General features: G+C 45.9%; 1 protein-coding gene across 2 annotated transcripts in view; it reads right to left on the bottom strand.

Annotated features, from left to right (window-relative positions):
• The window catches only part of LOC147011301 (gap junction beta-2 protein-like), a 39,849-nt gene extending 20,870 nt beyond the window's left edge, over positions 1–18,979 (bottom strand). For both annotated transcript variants that reach the window (XR_015051989.1, XM_085858264.1), the window contains exons 1-3: positions 18,827–18,979; positions 7,022–7,169; positions 6,219–6,332 (exon numbers count right to left, since the gene is read on the bottom strand). Coding sequence is in view for 1 of the 2 variants with exons in the window: in XM_085858264.1 (XP_085714390.1) it covers positions 6,219–6,332; positions 7,022–7,147 (240 nt within the window). In the remaining variant the exon portion in view is untranslated. The remainder of the gene's footprint in view (positions 1–6,218; positions 6,333–7,021; positions 7,170–18,826) is intronic.
• Between the last annotated feature and the right edge of the window lie 999 nt (positions 18,980–19,978).

Below are 19,978 nucleotides of genomic sequence, written 5' to 3'. Positions count from 1 at the left end.
ATTTACAAGCCAACCATGAAGGAGTTGCGTTTTCACACCAACAACAACCATAACCACAAATAAGCAGGGCGTGCCGAGCAGGCAGAGACCCTGCCTTCCCGGGTTTCGTGCCAGGAAGCCACGCCCCGGAGGTGGACGGTTGTTCGGTGTGAAGTGGAAGAGAGATCGGGAGCAAAAGCACGAGTTTGGTGTGAGGGATGTGGCAGTTGTAGTCGTGAGAGGAACGTGGCTAGGATGGAGGATCTCGCTTTGCTCTCCTCTCAGCATGATGAAATGGCATTCCTTAAGGTTTAAACGCATGAAGAAGACTGCGCAATTCTCGTATTCATGCTGAGGCAAATTGGCTCGCCTGGTGGAGCAAGATGCTGCCCATTTACTCTTGGCTGATTGTGAGGGACGGATCTCAAAGCCTCGTGTCTATCACCGAAGAGACGAGCCATTCTGCAAAGCAGTGGATTGGTAAGCTCGATCGACGAAGAAGCTGCACGGCAGTTGGTGAGCCCTGGTGTTGAATATCGCCTCACAAATTGTCTGACGTACGTTTCCCGCTGTGAGAGCGGCTCGGCACTATTTTTGGGCACGTCCACACATGCAGGATGAAGCACCTCGATTGCAAGTTCCATGAGGACCATCTCTGGACCAAGCTAAGTGCCAGAATAAAAGGAGGATTTGCTCTTCTTTTATTTAATTTCCCCCTTGTCTGTATTAGAGTCTGTGTGCAGAGGTGCCTCGACTTTAGACATTATTTACTTCACATCATTATTATTACATTTTGAATTAACCTTCTAAATATTTATATTGTCATTAAATCCCCGCATTTATTTTAAGTTGCTGTGTCTGTGTATTTGTCATGGGGTTCGAGTATAAACTCCTTGTGCTGTGCTTCCATGTTCCTCCGTCGCTCCGCCAGTGCCTCGTCCTACCCCTCCCACACACGTTATAATCTCTGAGGATCAACGTGTCCACCTCCTAAGGAAAACCGCTCGGCTATTCGGGTTGGCTGGTGTTAACCACCGTCCACCACAATTAGGTACGGGCGATCAGCTTAACCGCCAGACCCGCAACAATATATTATATGGGCGAGAAGCCTTTATTTGCGAACTTAAATCAATCGTTAGGCTTAATTGGGCCACAGCCAAACATGAAGCTAATATTTTAAAATAAATTTTCAACTGCAATACAAGGCGTTTTAAAAATCGATGAACTATTTGAGCAGCCTGATATTCTGTCGTTTGTAATGCAAGTTATTCTCTCTTGCAAGTTATGGTGGTGGTGGTATACCATTTCAAACAAGTAGTCAGTAGGACCCAACATCAACTATGGCATTCACAGTGGAACAAAAAGTGGAAATCATGACTTTGTGGTTTGAGACAAAAATCCTACGTTGCGGTGTACCAACGATACTGTCAGTATTACAATGTTCATACCTGTAATGGCCCATCCAATGGGAGCATTCAGCGGTTTGTGGAGCACTTCCAAGCACAAGGAAGTGTGAAAAATCAAAATAGAGGCAACAGTGGCCACCCACCAAGTGTTACTAAGGACCAAGGGAACATTGATCTTGTGAAAGATTCTGCCATCAAAGTCCCAAGAAATCCCACTGTCGGTGTTCCTGAGAACTGGCGATCTCAGCCTCACCTGTGTGGTGCATTCTCACTTCTGAACTCAAGGTCCACCAATACATCATATCTGTGAGGCATAAACTAACTGAATGACATGGCAAGCCAAGAAACAATGTGTGATTGCTTCAGTGAACAAATGGAAAAGTACCCAAATTGGATCAACTCCTTACGGTTCAGTGATGAAACACTTCCATTTGAATGGGCTATCAACAATCACAACAACATCTTCTGGGGTGTGCCTCCTGAGGAGGTGTCTGAGATGTATTTCAAGGACCCCAAGTGCACTTGCTTCTGTGCATTGAATGACAGATGGGGCATGCTGGGGCCGTATTGCTTCAAGGACGCCAATGGTAATATGGTGACAGTGAACGGCGAGCGGTAGTACGAGGTCTTATGCCGATTCCGCGCTGATCTCGCTCAACTACTGGCTCCAAACCAACTCAGACTTGCATGGTTCATGCAGGACGGTGTCCCACCGCACAATTCAGGTGAAACCATCGAGTTGCTCAACCAGCTGTTTGGAAATCCTGTCATCAGCCTGGGTACAGCACGTGAGTGGGCATCCCACAGCCCAGATTTGAATCCATTGGATTTTTTTTTTTTTGGGGTGCTGCCAAAGGTCAAGTTTACACCGACAAACCTTGAACCCTGGCTGTCCTGAAGCAAGACGTGGAGGATTATTGTCAGGCTACCACACCAGCCACTTGCAGACAAATTGTGGAGAATTTTGGAGACAGGATCAAAGTCTGCTTGAACAGAGGTGGAACATACATTGAAAATGTCAACTACAAGCAGTATAATGAGCGATTTGAAAATGGCATGGTGTATGCTTTCCAGAAATACATCACTGAACTTGCTACCTTTTGTAATTTTTCTGCAATAAAACGTTCAAATAGTCCACTTTTTTTGAAACACCCTGAATATTAGAAACGAGGTGGTTACGAAGTGATATGATGGAGATGTTTAAGATAATGAAGGGTGTAGACAAAATAAGTGCAGAATAATTATTCATCACGGTAGACATTGATAGGATCAGGGGCCATAGCCTGAGAGTGAAGAAGAGGAGAGTAAAAGGTCCACAGATTCTGATATTTTTTTCTTTTTGATTATATCGATTTTTAAGTAATAAACAAAAACTGGAATGTGGTTTTTAATTGGAATAATTTTTTGAGGTGCTGCAGTTAAAAAAAGGTGAACCCGGCGGGTACTGTTCCAAAAAATTCCAGAAAACAGCCATCACGTCATCACGTCATCTGCATGACGTAATCGAGGGAAAGATTGTTCAGCATCAGCACGCAATGGATAATGGCTGCACAACTCGCTTCCGACTCGTCAAAGTGGATTTGATGAATAATCTTCTGATCAAGAATCTTCAGATTAGGTTGGAGACTGAAGTTGATTTAGGCTGGAATTTGTAATTCGTTCAGGATGTCCACGACAACTCGCCTACTCCGCAAAAGACACCGTAGGATTGCTGGAAGACGAGACATCTGTCTTAAGAAATATTTGTGCAAATGTATTGAGGGATATTTGAAATTTTCCAAGGGTTGAGATACTCTGTGATGCCTCCGAAGCACCAATCTGAAAATTTATCGTTGGGTCGAGAATCCCATCCAGATATCACAGCTTAAAGCTCAATACGCCATTACCTCTGCACCATCCCATCAGACCTTACGTGTGACATAGACAAAATACTAAATAAGTGTGGAAAAATTATTTAGCAGCGTAGACAGTGACAGGACTAGGGGTGTAAAGAAGAGGAGAGTTAAGACGGTAGCAAGGCAGGGGTCTTTTACTCAGAGAGTAGTTGATGCATGGAATGGTCTCCCTGGAAATGTAGTGGCAGTAGAATCAGTCAATAAGTTTAAATTAGAATTAGATAGGTACTTGCAAGTTATGGAGCTAGAGGGGTATAGGGATGTTGACAGGATTTTTAGGTAGCTTGAGCATTAATAGGTGATTGCATCTGTGCGAAGTGTTGTCTGTGGGGCGGGGGGGTGTCTTGTTAAGGGGTGGTGTGTGGTTGTATTTGTTGGGAGATCAATTATAAATCAACACGCATGGCATTGTGGTTGATGTGTGTTTCTCACCCAAGAACCGCCTTCGCCCACTCCCCCTTCCGGGGGAAAGAAAAAAGTACAAAATAAAAAATCTACCGAAAGATGCATTTTGCATTTTTCCTTTTTATATGAATTGGTCTGTTGTTGATGTGACGCAGGCATGATGGGCCTCATGGCCTCATCCTGCATCTAAATTCCTTATGTATCCAAGTAGTTAGGCCTCAGACACACTCACACACTGCTGACAAAAGATTGCAACATTGGGGTTCACCAGTTCAAACGAAGTCAAGATGAAACAGTCGTAATGGCAGCAAAATGTCTGGCTCTGTGATCCATCCTCGTTGCTCAAGGAGGAGGGGGAGCCTATTCTGGTCGGAGGGGGCATGATGTTGGCAGGGCAAGGTAGAGCTTGACTTGCCACGAGCACCTGGAACACGAACTGCGGCAAAGGGCGTACGAAGCTTCCCGTGCATCCCTCTCGAGCGACTCCTCTGGGCATCTCCTGCCTTCCACCCCCCTCCCTCCCCATAGTGAATGCCTTTATTCCCTGTTCTTTGACCCCTCTTTATCTTTCTCTCTGTCTCTCTCACATCCAAGACACTGACAAAACACTTTACCCGACATAATTCCTACAAAACCAATGACTCCACAGCACAGCAAAGAACACAAGTATGTGCCAGGAGAAAACAGCGATGCCATTAGAAAAAAAATCCACGACGTAATCAGCAACATCACTCAAAGAAAGCATCGACACGCTACCAAGTCAATTTCCGATCAAAGGAACGATGCCAGGGATTTCCGAGCCGACCAATAGGAGCCAACGGATCACAGGAGACAGGCAATGAGAGCTGCTGGATGATGGAGCGTGCAGATGTTGTTGTCGACAGGCTACACACCTAAAAAGGCCGATGCAGAGATTCAAGCCAGGTGTGGTCGCGTCTGGGAGCAACGAGGACATCAGAGGAGCCTGGAGTGAAAACTGGAGCTTGAAGTGGAAACCGGAGCCTGGAGCCGAGAGAGGGGCAACCCAAGGCAGAGCGAGGGACGGACAAAGAAAGAGCTCCTGGACACATTCTCCTAATCCATATCTCCCTTGTTCCCTTTGAATGCCAGAGCAATCAACAGAAGTGACAATGGTCCTTTTTAGGACCCACCTTACATGTCCCACGTCACACTCTTTTGCACTTCACACACACACACCAATATCGCCCACCTAGTTCGGTAAAACGTGAGCCAGCCGGTTCACTTGCGGAAAAGAGCAGGATCGACAACATACCCCATCGCTCTCACTCTCTATCAGTCTTGCTAATCTTCTTTTCTTGGAATAAAAGTAGTGCCTCAGTTATTCATACTAAGTGATTGTCAAAGGGGGCTTTTGTGCTTAGATAACGCTTTTACACGTGACTTTTGTTTGACCTGTAAATACATGCCGTGTGAATAATAAGCCTTCCAAACTGTCCAGCTGTTTGTTTCCATTGGTTAAATGTAGTGTGTTGCAATCAGGGAGTTCACCCTCATCGATTTATTACAAGTAGTCAGAAGCCAACACTTAAACCTACGGTAACGCTCGGCCTTATCCTACAACTACTTACACGTTGGGGAGCACAGTTCCCTACCTGGGGGGTTTAATTTGCCGGAAAGGTAAAGTGGGATATGGACGCTGGATCCTATATAAATTAAGTGTCTCAGACAGCGTCTGGGGTTGGTTAACAACCCATCACACAGCACAGTTATCTGCAGAGGCAGCGGCTTCAGGATCGCCATTAGGGAAGTGGATTCGAGAACTCCCCTCGTAATCCACCCCGAGGGAAATCTGTAACAATATATCGGCTCTGGTAGCTAAACAGTTGCATCGGCTCTGCCTATTAGAAATAAGCTTAGCAGAGCTACAGCTCTCTACATCTCCCTTGGATTGCACTGCACCCCAGTACCAGGAAGAGAATGGAATTCTCAATTTTATAGACCAGTCCAACCCAGAGAGAGAGAGAGCATCTCAGGCCCTCGTAAGCATGGAGCAGAAACTCCTTCCTGGGGTGAACTGGTCAAACCCGCCAAGACATCAAGTCGAGATCAGACCCCATCAATGGAGGACATCTCCGTAGAATTTTACTGCAGCCAATAGCGGGAAAATAATTAATTAAATGTCAATTTCATAGACCAGTCCACCCCGAAGAGGGGACCACTCAAGTTGCTGTAAATACATTAAAATCTCCGACATTGTATCAATGATCTCTTTACATGAGTCACACAAAGTGGATATATCCTGAGGTCCTGTTCTGCAGGTGTTATATGGACTGTAAAAAAATCCTCCATGAGCCGGCGACACTATTAAAGAATGTCAGTTTTAACCCATTATAAATTGTTCAACTCATTCATGCATCCCGTCCTTAGATTTTTAAACCCAGCTTCCAACATATGAAGTGATACAAATGTCAATGTTCGTGAAGATGTTCAGCAAAGTGATAGTTGAACAGGTTCTGTTAGTGTGATGTGATTGTAGCCTAGTTATGTTGTTTAGGTTGGTGATTCATAAGACCTGCAGTGCCCAGAAGCGGACGTGTGATAATGGGAAGAAATAGTTGTAGCAAATGGATTCGCATCCAGGCTGATCCGTGTTGCACTCAAACTCGTTCTGCTCATCTGACCACACCTGTACAAGCAACACAGCAACGAGAATGCATCATTACGAATCTCCTCATGAATTCACAAAGAAGAGCAAGACGTTGACATCTCCAATGTCTTCATGGAATGTCTTTAACCCCATACTCTGCGTCTCTGGAAAAAACCATCAAGAACCCTTTCATCATATTCCGTGTTTAACCTTACCATCAACTATGGTCACATCTCATCATTCATTTCTGGAGACAAGCTGCATGTGTTTCTTGATGAGGTGGGAAGCAAAGCCATGCCATGACACGCATGCTCTGGATCTGCTGCTTGCCTACTTTCTCTTGGCTTTGGTGAGTCCAAACACAACTACTGTCCATTATTCATTCATCTGGACTGCTTTCAATCTGAATACGACTCTGCTAATCCTCTCAAAATCAATGTCCACATATCTATTTAGTATGTCTTTTCCTCCTTCACTCATTCCATGTCACCAATTTAGTTTGATAATGATCTGGTGTTTGAAACCCATAAGTGTGGCACCAGAACAGATGAACCGTGGAAAACACTGGATCTGGTGTAGATCACATTCTCCAATTGATAACGGTATGACATGTATCATGAGAGTGAAATTAATCATTCCATGAACAGTCTAAAGCCAGTCTGCATGACGGGACCGACATCATAAATGTGAACAAGGTGTGTGATCCTTGCACTGTATGTACACGATACCTTCTCCGCAGATACAATCAGTACCATCAGCCGGAAGAGGAAAAGCACAGAGAGCCAAATACGTCCTGCAGGTGTGGAGTAATGATTTACATCCTTCATCAGGCTCTCAAGCATTCCCCAACTCATCTTGATTGTGATTCGACCTCAGCTGCAGCGATACAGGGATATTTTATAACATATTACGATGAAGCACCAAACCATGCAAAGTCAACTGATTGATGTGTCATCATGAAGTGAACTTCGTGTTAATACTGGAGTGGAGTGTTGTAGACTGTAAGGACTTCAGAAAGAATGTAATCGCCAATCTTAACACAAAATCCGCGATCTGCGAGGGTGGCGAGATAAGTTAAAACAATAGGAAATTTAATACTTTCATGGTGATTGGTCTGCCATGCAGTGGAGAGAAGCTCACGTTTCGGACATTAGCCTTCGTGCTCTTTTGCTCTGATGAAGGGTAAGGCTCGAAACGTGAGTTACTCTTCTCTCCACGGTGGATCAATCACCATCAAAGGCGTTTTATTTCCTTCTAGCAAATACCACCGGTCGCTTCGCTGACGGGAATACTGAGGAGGGTTGAGCGAAAAGAAAGTGGATGGAGAGAGAAAAAGAGGAGGGAGAGAAGCAAGGAGGGGTGGGGGGAAGGGAATGTAGCATGAGGGGAGGAGAAAGAAGTGCGAGGGGAGGGTTCGTCCGGGCATAACCACCATCCAGACACATCTGGAAATAACCACTGTCCAGACATAACTACTGTCTGGATACTTCTAGAGAGAGAGAAAAAGAGAGAAGCAGAGAGAGAGAGAGAGAGACTGATGGACAGAAAGACAGAGAGAGGGAGAGAGAGAGAGAGAGAGAGAGAGAGAGAGAGAGAGAGAGAGAGAGAGAGAGAGAGAGAGAGAGAGAGAGAGAGAGAGAGAGAGAGAGAGAGACTGATGGACAGAAAGACAGAGAGAGGGAGAGAGAGAGAGAAGGGTGCTCCACTGTATTAGGACAGGGTGGAGTGAGAATGGGACAAAGAGAAGGAGAGAGGGGTGGGGTAGGGGACTTAGCAGAGAGAATATATTATGCTTTATGAACAACACACACACACACACACACACACACACACACACACACACACACACACACACACACACACACACACACACACACACACACACACACACACACACACACACACACACACACACACACACACGACAGCAGCTTGGAAGTAATGGGGAGGTAATGCTAGGGTGACCATATTTTAACTTTGAAAGAGGACATTCCTGAGAGGGACTCTCCAAAAAAAAAAAAACAGAGAATGCTCCTCTGGAGAGGGACATTGGGGGAGTGCGGAGCTTCTTTGTCGGACACCCTAAGGCCAAAGTAACAAAAAAACAAGGAGACGATACCAGGCCAAGGGGGTCTGGTTCTCGAGGACAACGTCACAGAGAAGTTTGCTAAGAGCACCGGCGACAGGAATACGAGCACCCTTGATTACTTTACGCACCTTTGGGAGTCCCCTAAGATTATTACAACATCTCAATAAGGAGGTGCAAAAGTCCATTGGTTGGGCCGGGATAGCTGGGGGTGGGGGGCTTTGGTGCAATCCCAAGGCAGGCAGGGCATGACCAATTGGACATGAGCATCGCCGCATGATGCCCAGACAATTTAACACATGAATCGTGGTAATAATTACATAACCAGCACTGAATGGAACGCTTCTTCATGTCGGTGAGCTTAGGCCCAGTCACACCCTGACGTTTTCGCCAGCTTATGCCGATTTTTGAAAAATTTGTCTAAAACGCTGGCACACGTCGAATACGTTATGGGTAAGTTTTGGAAACAATGAGAGCACGCTGAAAAACACTGCCATACGTCGTAGTACGCTGGCTTTCATCGTTGTACTTTGCGGTTGTCCTCAAATTTTAGCATGCTTGAAATTTTACGACTTGTGCCAGCGTATGACTCACAAGTTCCGCTACGCTGGCCATAAGTTTTAGGTACGTTACACGATCGTTGACACACGTCAACACACGTTACTTGAAAGTTACACATTCGTCAAAACACGTCGAGGTAATGTTTAGCGTCAGTGTTCCAGACTCCCTGGTTTTTTTTTTTTGATTTTTTTTCTTCGGTATGACGGTGATGTTGACACTTCGATTTCTCGTGCGGTTATAATATAATATAATTAATAGGCTACCGCTCAATGATCTAAATCATAACTGCACTAGAAATCGAAGTGTCAACATCACTGTCATGCAGAAGAAGAAGAAAAAAAACAAAAAAACAGGGAGTCTGGAACACTGATGGGTTCCTCCTGTGTGAACCCCATTTTTAGGTCATCTCTACATCTCAGTAGAGATGACCTAATAAAGCCAGTCTCGAAGTCTGTCCGCCCGACGGAACGTCCGTACGTCCATCTGTCCGTCCACAATCAAACCGAGTGGAGACAAATAACAAATAGTGGAATGGATAGATGTCGATGAGACATGCACAACGATATAACTTTCAAAGGGCGGAGGAGCTCCTTGTGAGCCAACGGCCATCCATATCTAGTGCCCAACTGTGTCTGCGGACGTCCTCCTGCAGTTGGGTCACTTCTTATTAGGAGGTTGGTGGCAGGATTTGCACTCCGGCCACCGTAAAACCCTTCATTCCGCAAAACGCAAAAACGCAAAAAAATCTGAAAACCCACTCCGGTGGAGTACCTCCTGCACAGCTTCCCTTCGCAGGGCAGCTCACCGGATGACGGGATTGGGGCAAAGCCTTCGGGACCCCCAATCTTTGATGATAGGAGGGAAACCACAGGGTAACATCCCTGGGTCAGATTGCGGGAGAGTGTGTCGGAGTGGTGCTGAGGTGTCGTCCACCAGACGGCGGTCTCCTTGGGTAAACCTGAGGTGGTCCCTTCGGGTGGGTGACTGGAATGTCCTATCCCTACGAGAGGATGATCACCTGTCTCTGTTATCATCTGAGCTCAAGAGTTTGGACATCGGGAATGCAGCTCTCTCTGAGGTTCGGAGACCGGATTGCGGCGAGATAATGGTGGGTGGTTACACCTGCTATTGGTCTGGTCGCTCTGATGGTTACCATACCCAAGGAGTTGCTGTAGCTGTGTCCAATAAGCTGACCCCAATGATAATTGAGGTAACACCGGTCAACGAGCGTATTATGAGATTAAGGATTCGCCACTCCTTAGGTGTCATTTCCCTGGTCTCTGTTTATGCTCCGACTGAGGCGAGTGATCTCACCGTGAAGGATGCATTCTACGCCACACTCGAGTCTGTGGTTGATCAGTGCCCCAGACAAGATACACTTCTAGTCTTGGGGGATTTCAATGCATCGACTGGAACTGATAGGGATGGTTATGAGGTGTGTGTTGGTCCCCATGGGTCAGGAACTATGAACCAGAATGGCACTAAGTTCCTTGCCTTTGCAAGAAGTCATGGACTTAGGGTGGCTGGTTCATGGTTTCAGCGCCCACAAGCTCATCGCTGGACTTGGTATTCCAATGATGGCGGTGTGGCAAAGGAGATTGACCATGTCCTCATTGACGGTCGTTGGAGGATGATCCAGAACTACAGGGTCTACCGGAGTGCTCAGTTCCTCAATACTGACCACAGGCTTGTTGAAGCAACTCTAAAGCTGCACCTTAAATCCTGGAGAATGGTAACATCCCAGCCTAGGCTGGATGTTGCCAAGCTCAGGGATGAGAGAGTAGCTGAGGAGTTTGCGAACAGGCTGAGTGGACACTTGGGGGGTCTGGGTGCTTTGAGGGGTCCTGAATAGTTGTGGAGCGCCTTCAAGACCACCGTCCTTGATGTTGCCGGTGGATGCCTTGGAGTTCACCGCAGGGCAAAGAAGAATTTTGTCTCTCAAGGGACACTGGATACCATTGACCAGAGTCGCAGGGCCAGGCTGAATGGCAGAGCTGAGCTGTTCAGGGAGCTGAGGCGTAAAACTGTACGTGCACTGAGGGTGGACAAGGAGGCCTATGTGCGAGGAATCTGTGAGGGGGTAGAGCATCACCTGTGGACAGGTGATTCTCGTCCCGCTTACAGGGGAATTCACGCATTACGTTCATCCAAGCCCATCCCTCGGAGCACTACAGTTCGAGCAGAGAGTGGTAGGCTCTTGACAGAGGAGTCTGAAGTGAAGGCCCGCTGGGCCGGTTACTTTGAGCGGTTGTACCAGGCTGATTCCCCAGCTGTCGAGTTGGACGTCAAGGGTGTTACAATCCCTGTTGCTGACCCTCGAATCAACTGTGGTCCACCTTCGCTTGTGGAAACACGGGCTGCGGTGAACCAGTTGAAACGGGGCAAAGCTCCAGGGATCTGTGGCATCCATGCTGAACTTCTCAAGGCTGGTGGAAATGCTGCACTCGTGTCGTTGCATGCAGTTTTGTGCTCTGCCTGGAACACAGGCATCATCCCAACTGACTGGAAGAGGGGCCTTGGTGTCCCTCTCTGGAAAGGGAAGGGTGATCGCCAAGACTGCAACAACTACCGAGGAGTGACGCTGCTCTCAGTGCCGGGCAAGGTCTTTGCTCGGATAATTCTCGATAGGGTTCGCCACCATCTGCTTGAGCACCAGCGTCCAGATTAGTCAGGCTTTACACCAAAGAGGTCAACGATTGACCGTATCCTTGCACTTCGTGTCCTCACCGAACGCAGACGAGAGTTTCGGCAGGGGCTGCTTGCAGCCCATGTTGATCTCTGTAAAGCGTTCGATTCAGTGAATCGGGATGTCCTCTGGAGGATTCTTGGTCTTCGTGGGGTGCCACCAAAACTGATCGATCTGATGTCTGAACTCTACTCTGGTACTGAGAGTGCTGTGAAGTGTGGTGGTACCATCTCTGACTTATTTCCAGTTGTTACTGGAGTTCGTCAGGGATGTGTACTTGCCCCCACACTTTTCAGCACTTGTATGGACTGGATTTTAGGGAGGATGTCGGAGAGATCAAGTTGCGGTGCATCGTTTGGGAATGTCAAGATCTCGGACCTTGATTTTGCAGATGATGCAGTCATCTTTGCCAAGACTTTGGACATCCTCTTGGGAGCCCTCGAGGTGCTGAATGAGGAGTCGGAGCCATTGGGATTACGGGTTTCTTGGGTCAAAACTAAGATCCAGGCTTTTGGTGACATCTTGGATGCTGCTGTCCTGTCTGTGTCTGTTTGTGGTGAGTATGTTGAGGTCGTGGAGAGATTCACTTACCTTGGCAGTGATATTCATGTCTCTGCTGGCTGCGAGTCAGAGGTCAATAGACGTCTGGATCTGGCCTGGGGAGTCATGGATTCACTGGATCATGGGGTGTGGCGCTGCTGGTACCTGTGCGGGAGGACGAAAGTCCGAGTCTTCAGGTCCTTGGTATTGCTCTATGGGTGTGAGACTTCAGTCTTGCTCTATGGGTGTGAGACTTGGACTCTGACCAAGGATCTGAGATGGAGACTTAATTCCTTTGGTACCAGGTCTTTTCGGAAAATCCTTGGCTATCGCTGGTCGGATTTTGTGTCCAACGAGCGGTTGCTGAGAGACTCGGATGAGATTTGTTGCCTGCATAGTCCGTGAGCGTCAGTTGCGGCTGTATGGACATGTGGCTCGTTTTCCTGACGCTGATCCTGCTCACCAGATTCTCTCAGCGAGGGAGTCTCATGAGTGGAGGAGGCCAGTGGGCCGACCACGTGCCTCATGGTTTCAGCAGGTTGACCATCATCTCAAGGAGATGGGGATGGGCCTGGCATCTGCCTGGGGGATGGCCAGACGGAGGCCCCTGGAGTACCGGCGGAAAGTGGACGCAGCGACGCGCTGTTCTGGCACATGCTCCCATACCTGACCTGATAACTTTCAAGGTCGTCCAAGGTCGAGGTCAAGGTCATGAGGCTGTCAAAGTTGCGAAAATCGTCGATTTCAAATCGTATCTCCTCCCTCATTTATCAAGAGAGATCAAATGTTATTAGTGATTCAGATACTATGGACTATTATCTAGAACAACACGAGCCATTTTTTTGAAATTTGCTCTCGTTCCGATTTTATAGTTTTTATCCGCCTTGTGGTGCGCCGGAGACCTCAACACGGTCTCCCATACTGATTTTAACTTCAAATTCAATTATGCTTCCACCTTTTGCATTGCATAAGGTTGATCGACACTTAAATAAAGCGAATTCGACCTGAAATTCACCTTTAATGAGGGAAATGCATCAAATGCGTTAGGTGGGTGGGTGTGGGTGCCGAGATGCCGCGGATTCTGGCAGGCACGGGATGAAGCCTAGAATTGTCTCCTCGAGGGAATGCTTACTGTTGGGGTCTGTGAGGTTAATGTTTACATTTTTGAGGGTTTTAGAACACGCTTTACATGTCTCTGTAAAAATTCCGGTGCAAAAGAGACGTTTTATGATTGTATAAAAAATATTTCGTCCGCTGCGTCACGGCTCGTCATGTGACACCACGCGTGAGACCAGACGCGTCGTGGAGTCACGTAAATGTTTTGCGTGTGCGCGCTGACGTCATCGCACTCCTCTACTCTGTGGCCGAGATACGACTTGATCGACACTGAAATAAAGCGAATTCGACCTGAAATTCACCTTTCGATTATAGATGCCCCTAATTTGATTTTGCTTCTGTCGACCTCTGGCAGAGATGACCGGCACTTCAGCTCGGGGATAATTTTATATACCAATTCCCCTAAACGCTGCCAATACGCCATTATATGGGAGTTGTAAGTTAGAAACACGTTCATTTAGTTATTTGGTCGTCCGGAAGACGTCAATCAAATACGTCTACATACGTCAATGTGCGTTGAAAATATGTCAGGAATTGGTTCAAACCACGTTACTCATAAGTTAGAAATAACTTTCGGGTACGCTAGACATTAGCTCGACGTATTTCGACTTATGAGTAGCTTACAAGTAGCTTTTGTCGACGTGTGCCAACGTTCGCATATCGTGCGTACAACTTATTCCCATCGCTTGAGGAACGTGTGTCATACGGCAAGTACGTCGTAAAATGTTTAACACGTTTATAATTACAAGACGTACTCCACTAAATACGACAGATGATAGCATACTTTAGCGTTTTATTCACGCATACCAAACTTACCCATAACGTATTCGACGTGCGTCAGCGTTTTAGACGCATTTTTCAGAGGTCGGCATACGCTGGCAAGATCGCCAAGGTGTGACTGTGATGTTGACACTTCCATTTCTCCGGCGGTTATGATTTGAATCATTGTGCGGCAGCCTTTTAATAGGCTACGCCACGTGATCGTCGGCGGTACGTGCAGCGCGCTATGCATAAGTTAGACCATCGTTGGGCATAGGTTGTGAACGCCGAGAACAGGCTAAGCATTCGTTGGTATAAGTTATCTATAAGACAAAGTAACGTTCTGTGTCCATTACTAATATGTTATGCATACGACCAACCCGTTATGAATACGTCCGAATCTTAAAAAAAAACCATCAAAGTTCAACGTAAGCCAGCGTTTTGCATACATTTTGATACGTTGCCATTGCTGGCTAAAACGTCAAGGTGTGACTCGGCCTTTACATTTCGAGCATAAAGGAGTAATAGCCGAGACGGCTGTCCCGGTGGCCACCAAACACACGTCACTGTTATCGCCGAAAAAAGTGCACCGCCAGTGGCCACCGATCCCCTGCCCATCCCACACGACCATCGGAGGGAACAGAGTTTCTGCAGCCACATTAAAGTTTGGTATTGCTGCATCCCAGGGGTGTGCAGACCTTTCTCACAACATTAGCAACCCTGATAAAACTGTCTGACAGCCACTCTTCCTACAAGCCTGCACATGAGATTGTAAATCAATAACACCTTAATTTACCACAGAGACGTGTACCTACTAGCTCTACATACCAAGCATTCAGGTTCCCATTATCCTGGACAACTTCAAAAACACGGGATTTTTGTCTTTAAATTTACACCTTCGTTTTGCATTGTAAAGAGGTCTTGAAGAAAATCAAACAAGAGTGTGTCCAGTTCGGAACCAGAAAAGACACTGTATCGCAGACTGAGCATCCCCGTGGACGTCCATTATGTACATTTTGAACACGTCCATGACGCCATGACTGAGTAGCACGGACTTGTACCAAAATGTCCTGGTCCAAATATTACATAACCGCATTTCATCACCGAAAGAAAAGGTACAACTAGCCGGGAGGCGACGATGGTTCGCGGGAATTATTAAACAATGCCACGATAGGTACAATTGAGTTAGTGGAAGCTTTTGAGGAAGTCCTACCGTAAAAACCTATCTCTTCCATCAAAATTGACCAAATCAAATCGGATTTTTTATATGTTGTACTTATGGACATTACGCACAGCTTGTAGGAAATGAAATTGCGAGAAAAAAATAAAAAGAAATATAAAAGTTCAAGGGGGCGTGGCTCCACCCACAAGGGGCGTGGGATGCCCCTCATACAAAAAGACACAACTAGACCATGATATCTAACTTGTGTCCAAGTTTCATCAAGATCGCATCAAACGTCATGGAGCTATGCTCTGGAGAGAGTCACAGACACACGGACAGACACAACGATAATCCGGTAGGCGGATATGGGTAGTCGACTACCCAATAGAACCTGACGCAATGGGCCCGTTCGATGGGGAATGACCTGAGGATTAAGCACAAGAAAATTCATGATTATAGCTTCAAGGGTTAATGCTGCAGATTGTTTTTTCGTTAAAATACCCCCACATTTAGAGGTTTTTTGGCCATTGCTGGCAATGGAGGAGTTCATAGCAACGGTTCTCTCACTCACACATAACTAGGACATACCATGAACCTACCATACCAGTTTCATGTATATCGGACTCATAGTCTCTGAGATATAACGAACTTCGTTTTTTTTAATTGTTTTCGACCAGGGTTCATTCAAAGTCTATCTTCTCCGACAGTTTTCATTGGATCTAGCTGGAAATTTTTGACAATATGGCTGAATGTACTGCCCACAGTCGTTCGTGGCCCGATTTTTCAAAAAAAAATTTTTTTTATGATTTTTCAAAAATTTCAAAGTCCCGTTGCTAGACAACGGTAGTGTCCATAGCAACGGTTCTCATTTGCACACAACTAGGTCATGGTATGAACCTACCTACCAAGTTTCATCAAAATCGCCATTGTATTAACTGAAATCGCCATTTTAAATACTGATAATAAGGGTAGAACAAATCTCAAAAAAACAAAATTGGATTTTTTTTTTTTCGACTGGATCGATTACCCAAAAATAGTGGTCGCTGCTGGCGCCCGAGAACCAAAAAATAGTGGTCACTGCTGGTGCCCGTGAACCAAAAATGATTTAACCATTTAAACACGATCCTACCCCAGACCGGTAAAAAGTATCCCAAACCTTAAAATTTATCCTTTTGAAAATGCAAAAGCAAAAAAAAATGGCAAAATCCCGGACATTTCTCGATATTTAAAAACACCCAACCAGACGGAGATTTAAGAACTGAAAAGGAGAACATGTCCGAAGAATACCGAATGTATGGTAGCCCTAGGTAACGCAGGACACAATGGCAGCCATTCTCCGGACTTTATCAAAACTTCAGGCCAACAGGCATTGATTGGCCATTAGCGTCCTGTGCTTGCTTCATAGGGCTTCGCAAGAGAACGATTATGGGTTGAATGGTGGTGCTCACATTGGCCAGTCGGACCTGGGAGTCAGAGTGTTGGGCAGGCAGAGGGAGCACAGTCATTTTGCCGATGCCAAACCACGCAGACACACTCTTTAGATTCTCACACGGAAGGCAATTTATCTCACACATTCTTTTCTTTTCTTTCATGATATATCATTCCACTTGAACACATGAGCTCAACGAGGCCTTTGCTGTCACCAACTGTCCGTTTTAAGAGCATAACCTTTCAAAAGCACACCCAATTCATCTAAAATAACCAATTGCTTTAGAAACAGGCACAAGGACAAAGGAGGATGCTGCCGAGGTTATAAGATGAAACCTCCACCATGGCACCACGCACGATGGAAACACGAACCATAGGCTAGGGTGTGAGTTTGGTCCGGAAATCCCATGCACCACACGCACGTAACCAAACATGCATGCGCGCGCGCGCACACACACACACACACACACACACACACACACACACACACACACACACACACACACACACACACACACACACCTGGGAAAAGTCCCTTTACAAATCCAAAGCTACCCATTTATGCAACGTACGTGTGTGCTGTCTACATATCCCTTTGTGCTTCGAGAAAATTGACCTCCTGATACAAACTATGTGATATCTACTGTGATTGCCACATTGCTTAAGCACTCAAGCAAGCACTCCAACAAAACAGTTGATAAGGAATGGCTGACTTGGCAAGCGATAGCAAGACAACTTGTAATGGGACGTACCCGCAAAAACCAAATAAACCGCCAATTTCTAAACCTTTTCAGATTTCACTCCAGATTTAGACACTTATTTAGTCCACTTTATCCGATTCTCAAAACAGCAATAGTATTTTGATGATATACTTTAATTAGTCCGTGAGAGTAGCTCGTGGAAAATCGCATCATGTAATCCATGAAATCACTCCAAGCTACTAATTTGAGAACTACAGCACTTATAGAAGTGATGTATACAGCGATTCATAGGTATGTAAATGAGGCATTCAATTATATGAGTGAGGAAAGCTTTATCATTAAGAAACCATTGTCGCCTGTTCCAAGTCAAGGCTGTTTCGACTTGTTTGGCAGGCAAGGAGAAATGGTGAATTAAGACCCCAGCAAGGGAACGCAGGCCGACCGAGGATGTGCCTGATTGATGAAGGATATAATTAAATAAGGCCGCTAATTATCTTCAAAAGGGGTGTTTTAATTAACCCAAACACTCAATTTTCAGCCATGCACTTCCTTGGAGTTTTCTTAGGATGCATGCAAAGTTTCAGGCTGCTATATGGAGGACACACACACACTAATATAGCTTTGTAAAGACTTCAGCTTGCATAGAGGAAAAAGGAATGGCTTTAAAAAGTCTTCAAGGGTTAACCATAAAAGTTATGCCTTGGTCTCAAACAAGAAGCTCATATTTAGTACATAACCACAACCAGAATGGATGTTGAATCAAGAGCCGTTCATGACTATGGCAAACAGACATATTGATAATAAATCCACCATTTGTCCTGCACGCTTGTTCATGGCATCTTGGCACTCAGCTCATGGCCATGATGTTTGTAACCGAGGTTTAAATATCATCGACTGTGTCGATTTGTCCATGCCTCCTAATGTCTTTGGTAATTACATTGAAGTGAACAGTGAACAGTAGTGTCCCCGTCCTGTAGGCGAGAAATGTACCACATTCCATGACACTTGGTCCTTGGATACTGTCGAGAAAACAATTGGAACTCAGGCACAACTTGTCCCAACAACCCAGGGAAACCTTCTGGTTTGAATGAAACCATGGTGAATGTAACATGATTTGTTTATCCTATAACAAGGCTTGAGGCATGAACAAGGAACAAAGTTAACAAACTTTGCATGTGTTTGTTTGAACACAAACTTTGCATAAACGATGAACAAACTAACGGTGGTAAGTTCCCACATACTCCCAGTTCATGAAACCTTGTAATTACAATCGCTCTCTCAGCTCGGGATGTTTCTGGTCTGCGGTGCTTGAATTCGTCGTCTTACACCCAAAACCCTGCCATAACCCAAACCGTCGGTCCTATCTCCCAAACCTTCGTGGGAAGTCCCACCATCCTACCCTATGTGGACCCGTGGTCCGATAACCCACACTCGTGTGAAAACCCACGATCCTACCCCAGACCGGAATTCCAAGGCCAGACGGGCAGTCCTCACCTGTACAGAAAGCAAACAAGTCAAAGCAGGAGCAGTTCCTGGGAACTGGAATGGGATGGCACGAAGGGTGTGAAAACTGGTTTGGGAGGATATCAGCTGGTTACAAAAAAACAAATCAAGGGTGTGTGACAAATATCAGAAGGCTCATATGACAGTGTCATTAGAAACTATGCACAAGCTCAAATTCACAACCACACTCATCACAGATTGGGAGAAGTCTCCATGGGAGAGTTTGATAGCCATCTCAGCCATGAGGCAAAGGAGAAACTGTGGGATTTTAGTATTCACGTGAACAGTCATGCAAGGTCCACATTGGGTCTATGACATGTGACCTACCATACATAAGCCGCTATATTTACTAATTTTGTCTTAAAGAACATGTGGGACGTGGGTGGGGGGGGGGGGGACGAGGTGACAGGGGAGGATGCTAAATGGATATCAGGACTAGCCTTGTGATGGTGAACTCGAAAACGAATGTTCTCAGGGTGGAATTGATGGACGACATTGAAACCCAACCAAAGAAGTTTACATAGTAATCATGTGAACGTGCTTTAATGATCACATAGGCTGAGTTAAAATAAACCACAAAGTTAGGAGTTTACAGATCAAGTGGGTTTGTACAAACACAATGGTATCACTGTGAACAATCTCCTTACATCACCTGATTTATAACAATAATATGAAGCATATAGAATCGCATGCTTGGTCCGCTTCCATCGATTTGTCTCACCTTTCGTCCACCATAGAATGGGTCTTGGAAGTCCCCACAAGGTAATGAACAACGACATTGTCGATCTGAACACTCACCTCGACTCAAAACGGCACCTGTGCAGGTACTTAACCTCAACTTCGAGCGGTACCTGTGCAAGGATACGCGCCTCGACTTGAAATGGCACCTGTGGAGGTAGACACATCAACATCAACCACACAAGTTGAGGTACTCGCCTCAAATCTCAATGGCACCGGTGCAGATAATTATCGACTTGACACTAAACCACACAGGTGGAGGTACTCACCTCGGCTCAAAACAGCACCTGTGCAGGTACTCATCTCGACATGAAACAGAACCTTTGCAGTTACTCAACTCGACTTGCTCTGGTACCTGTGCAAGTACCTTGTTAGTCATTCAAATGAGTCAGTGCACAGAGTGGA

This window comes from Eptatretus burgeri, chromosome 15 (assembly GCF_056783735.1).
Source record: "Eptatretus burgeri isolate ZD-2024b chromosome 15, Ebu_testis_v1, whole genome shotgun sequence".
Taxonomy (NCBI): domain Eukaryota; kingdom Metazoa; phylum Chordata; class Myxini; order Myxiniformes; family Myxinidae; genus Eptatretus; species Eptatretus burgeri.
The sequence above is the reverse complement of the archived record's forward strand: the minus strand, read 5'-3'. Positions and strand labels throughout refer to the sequence as shown.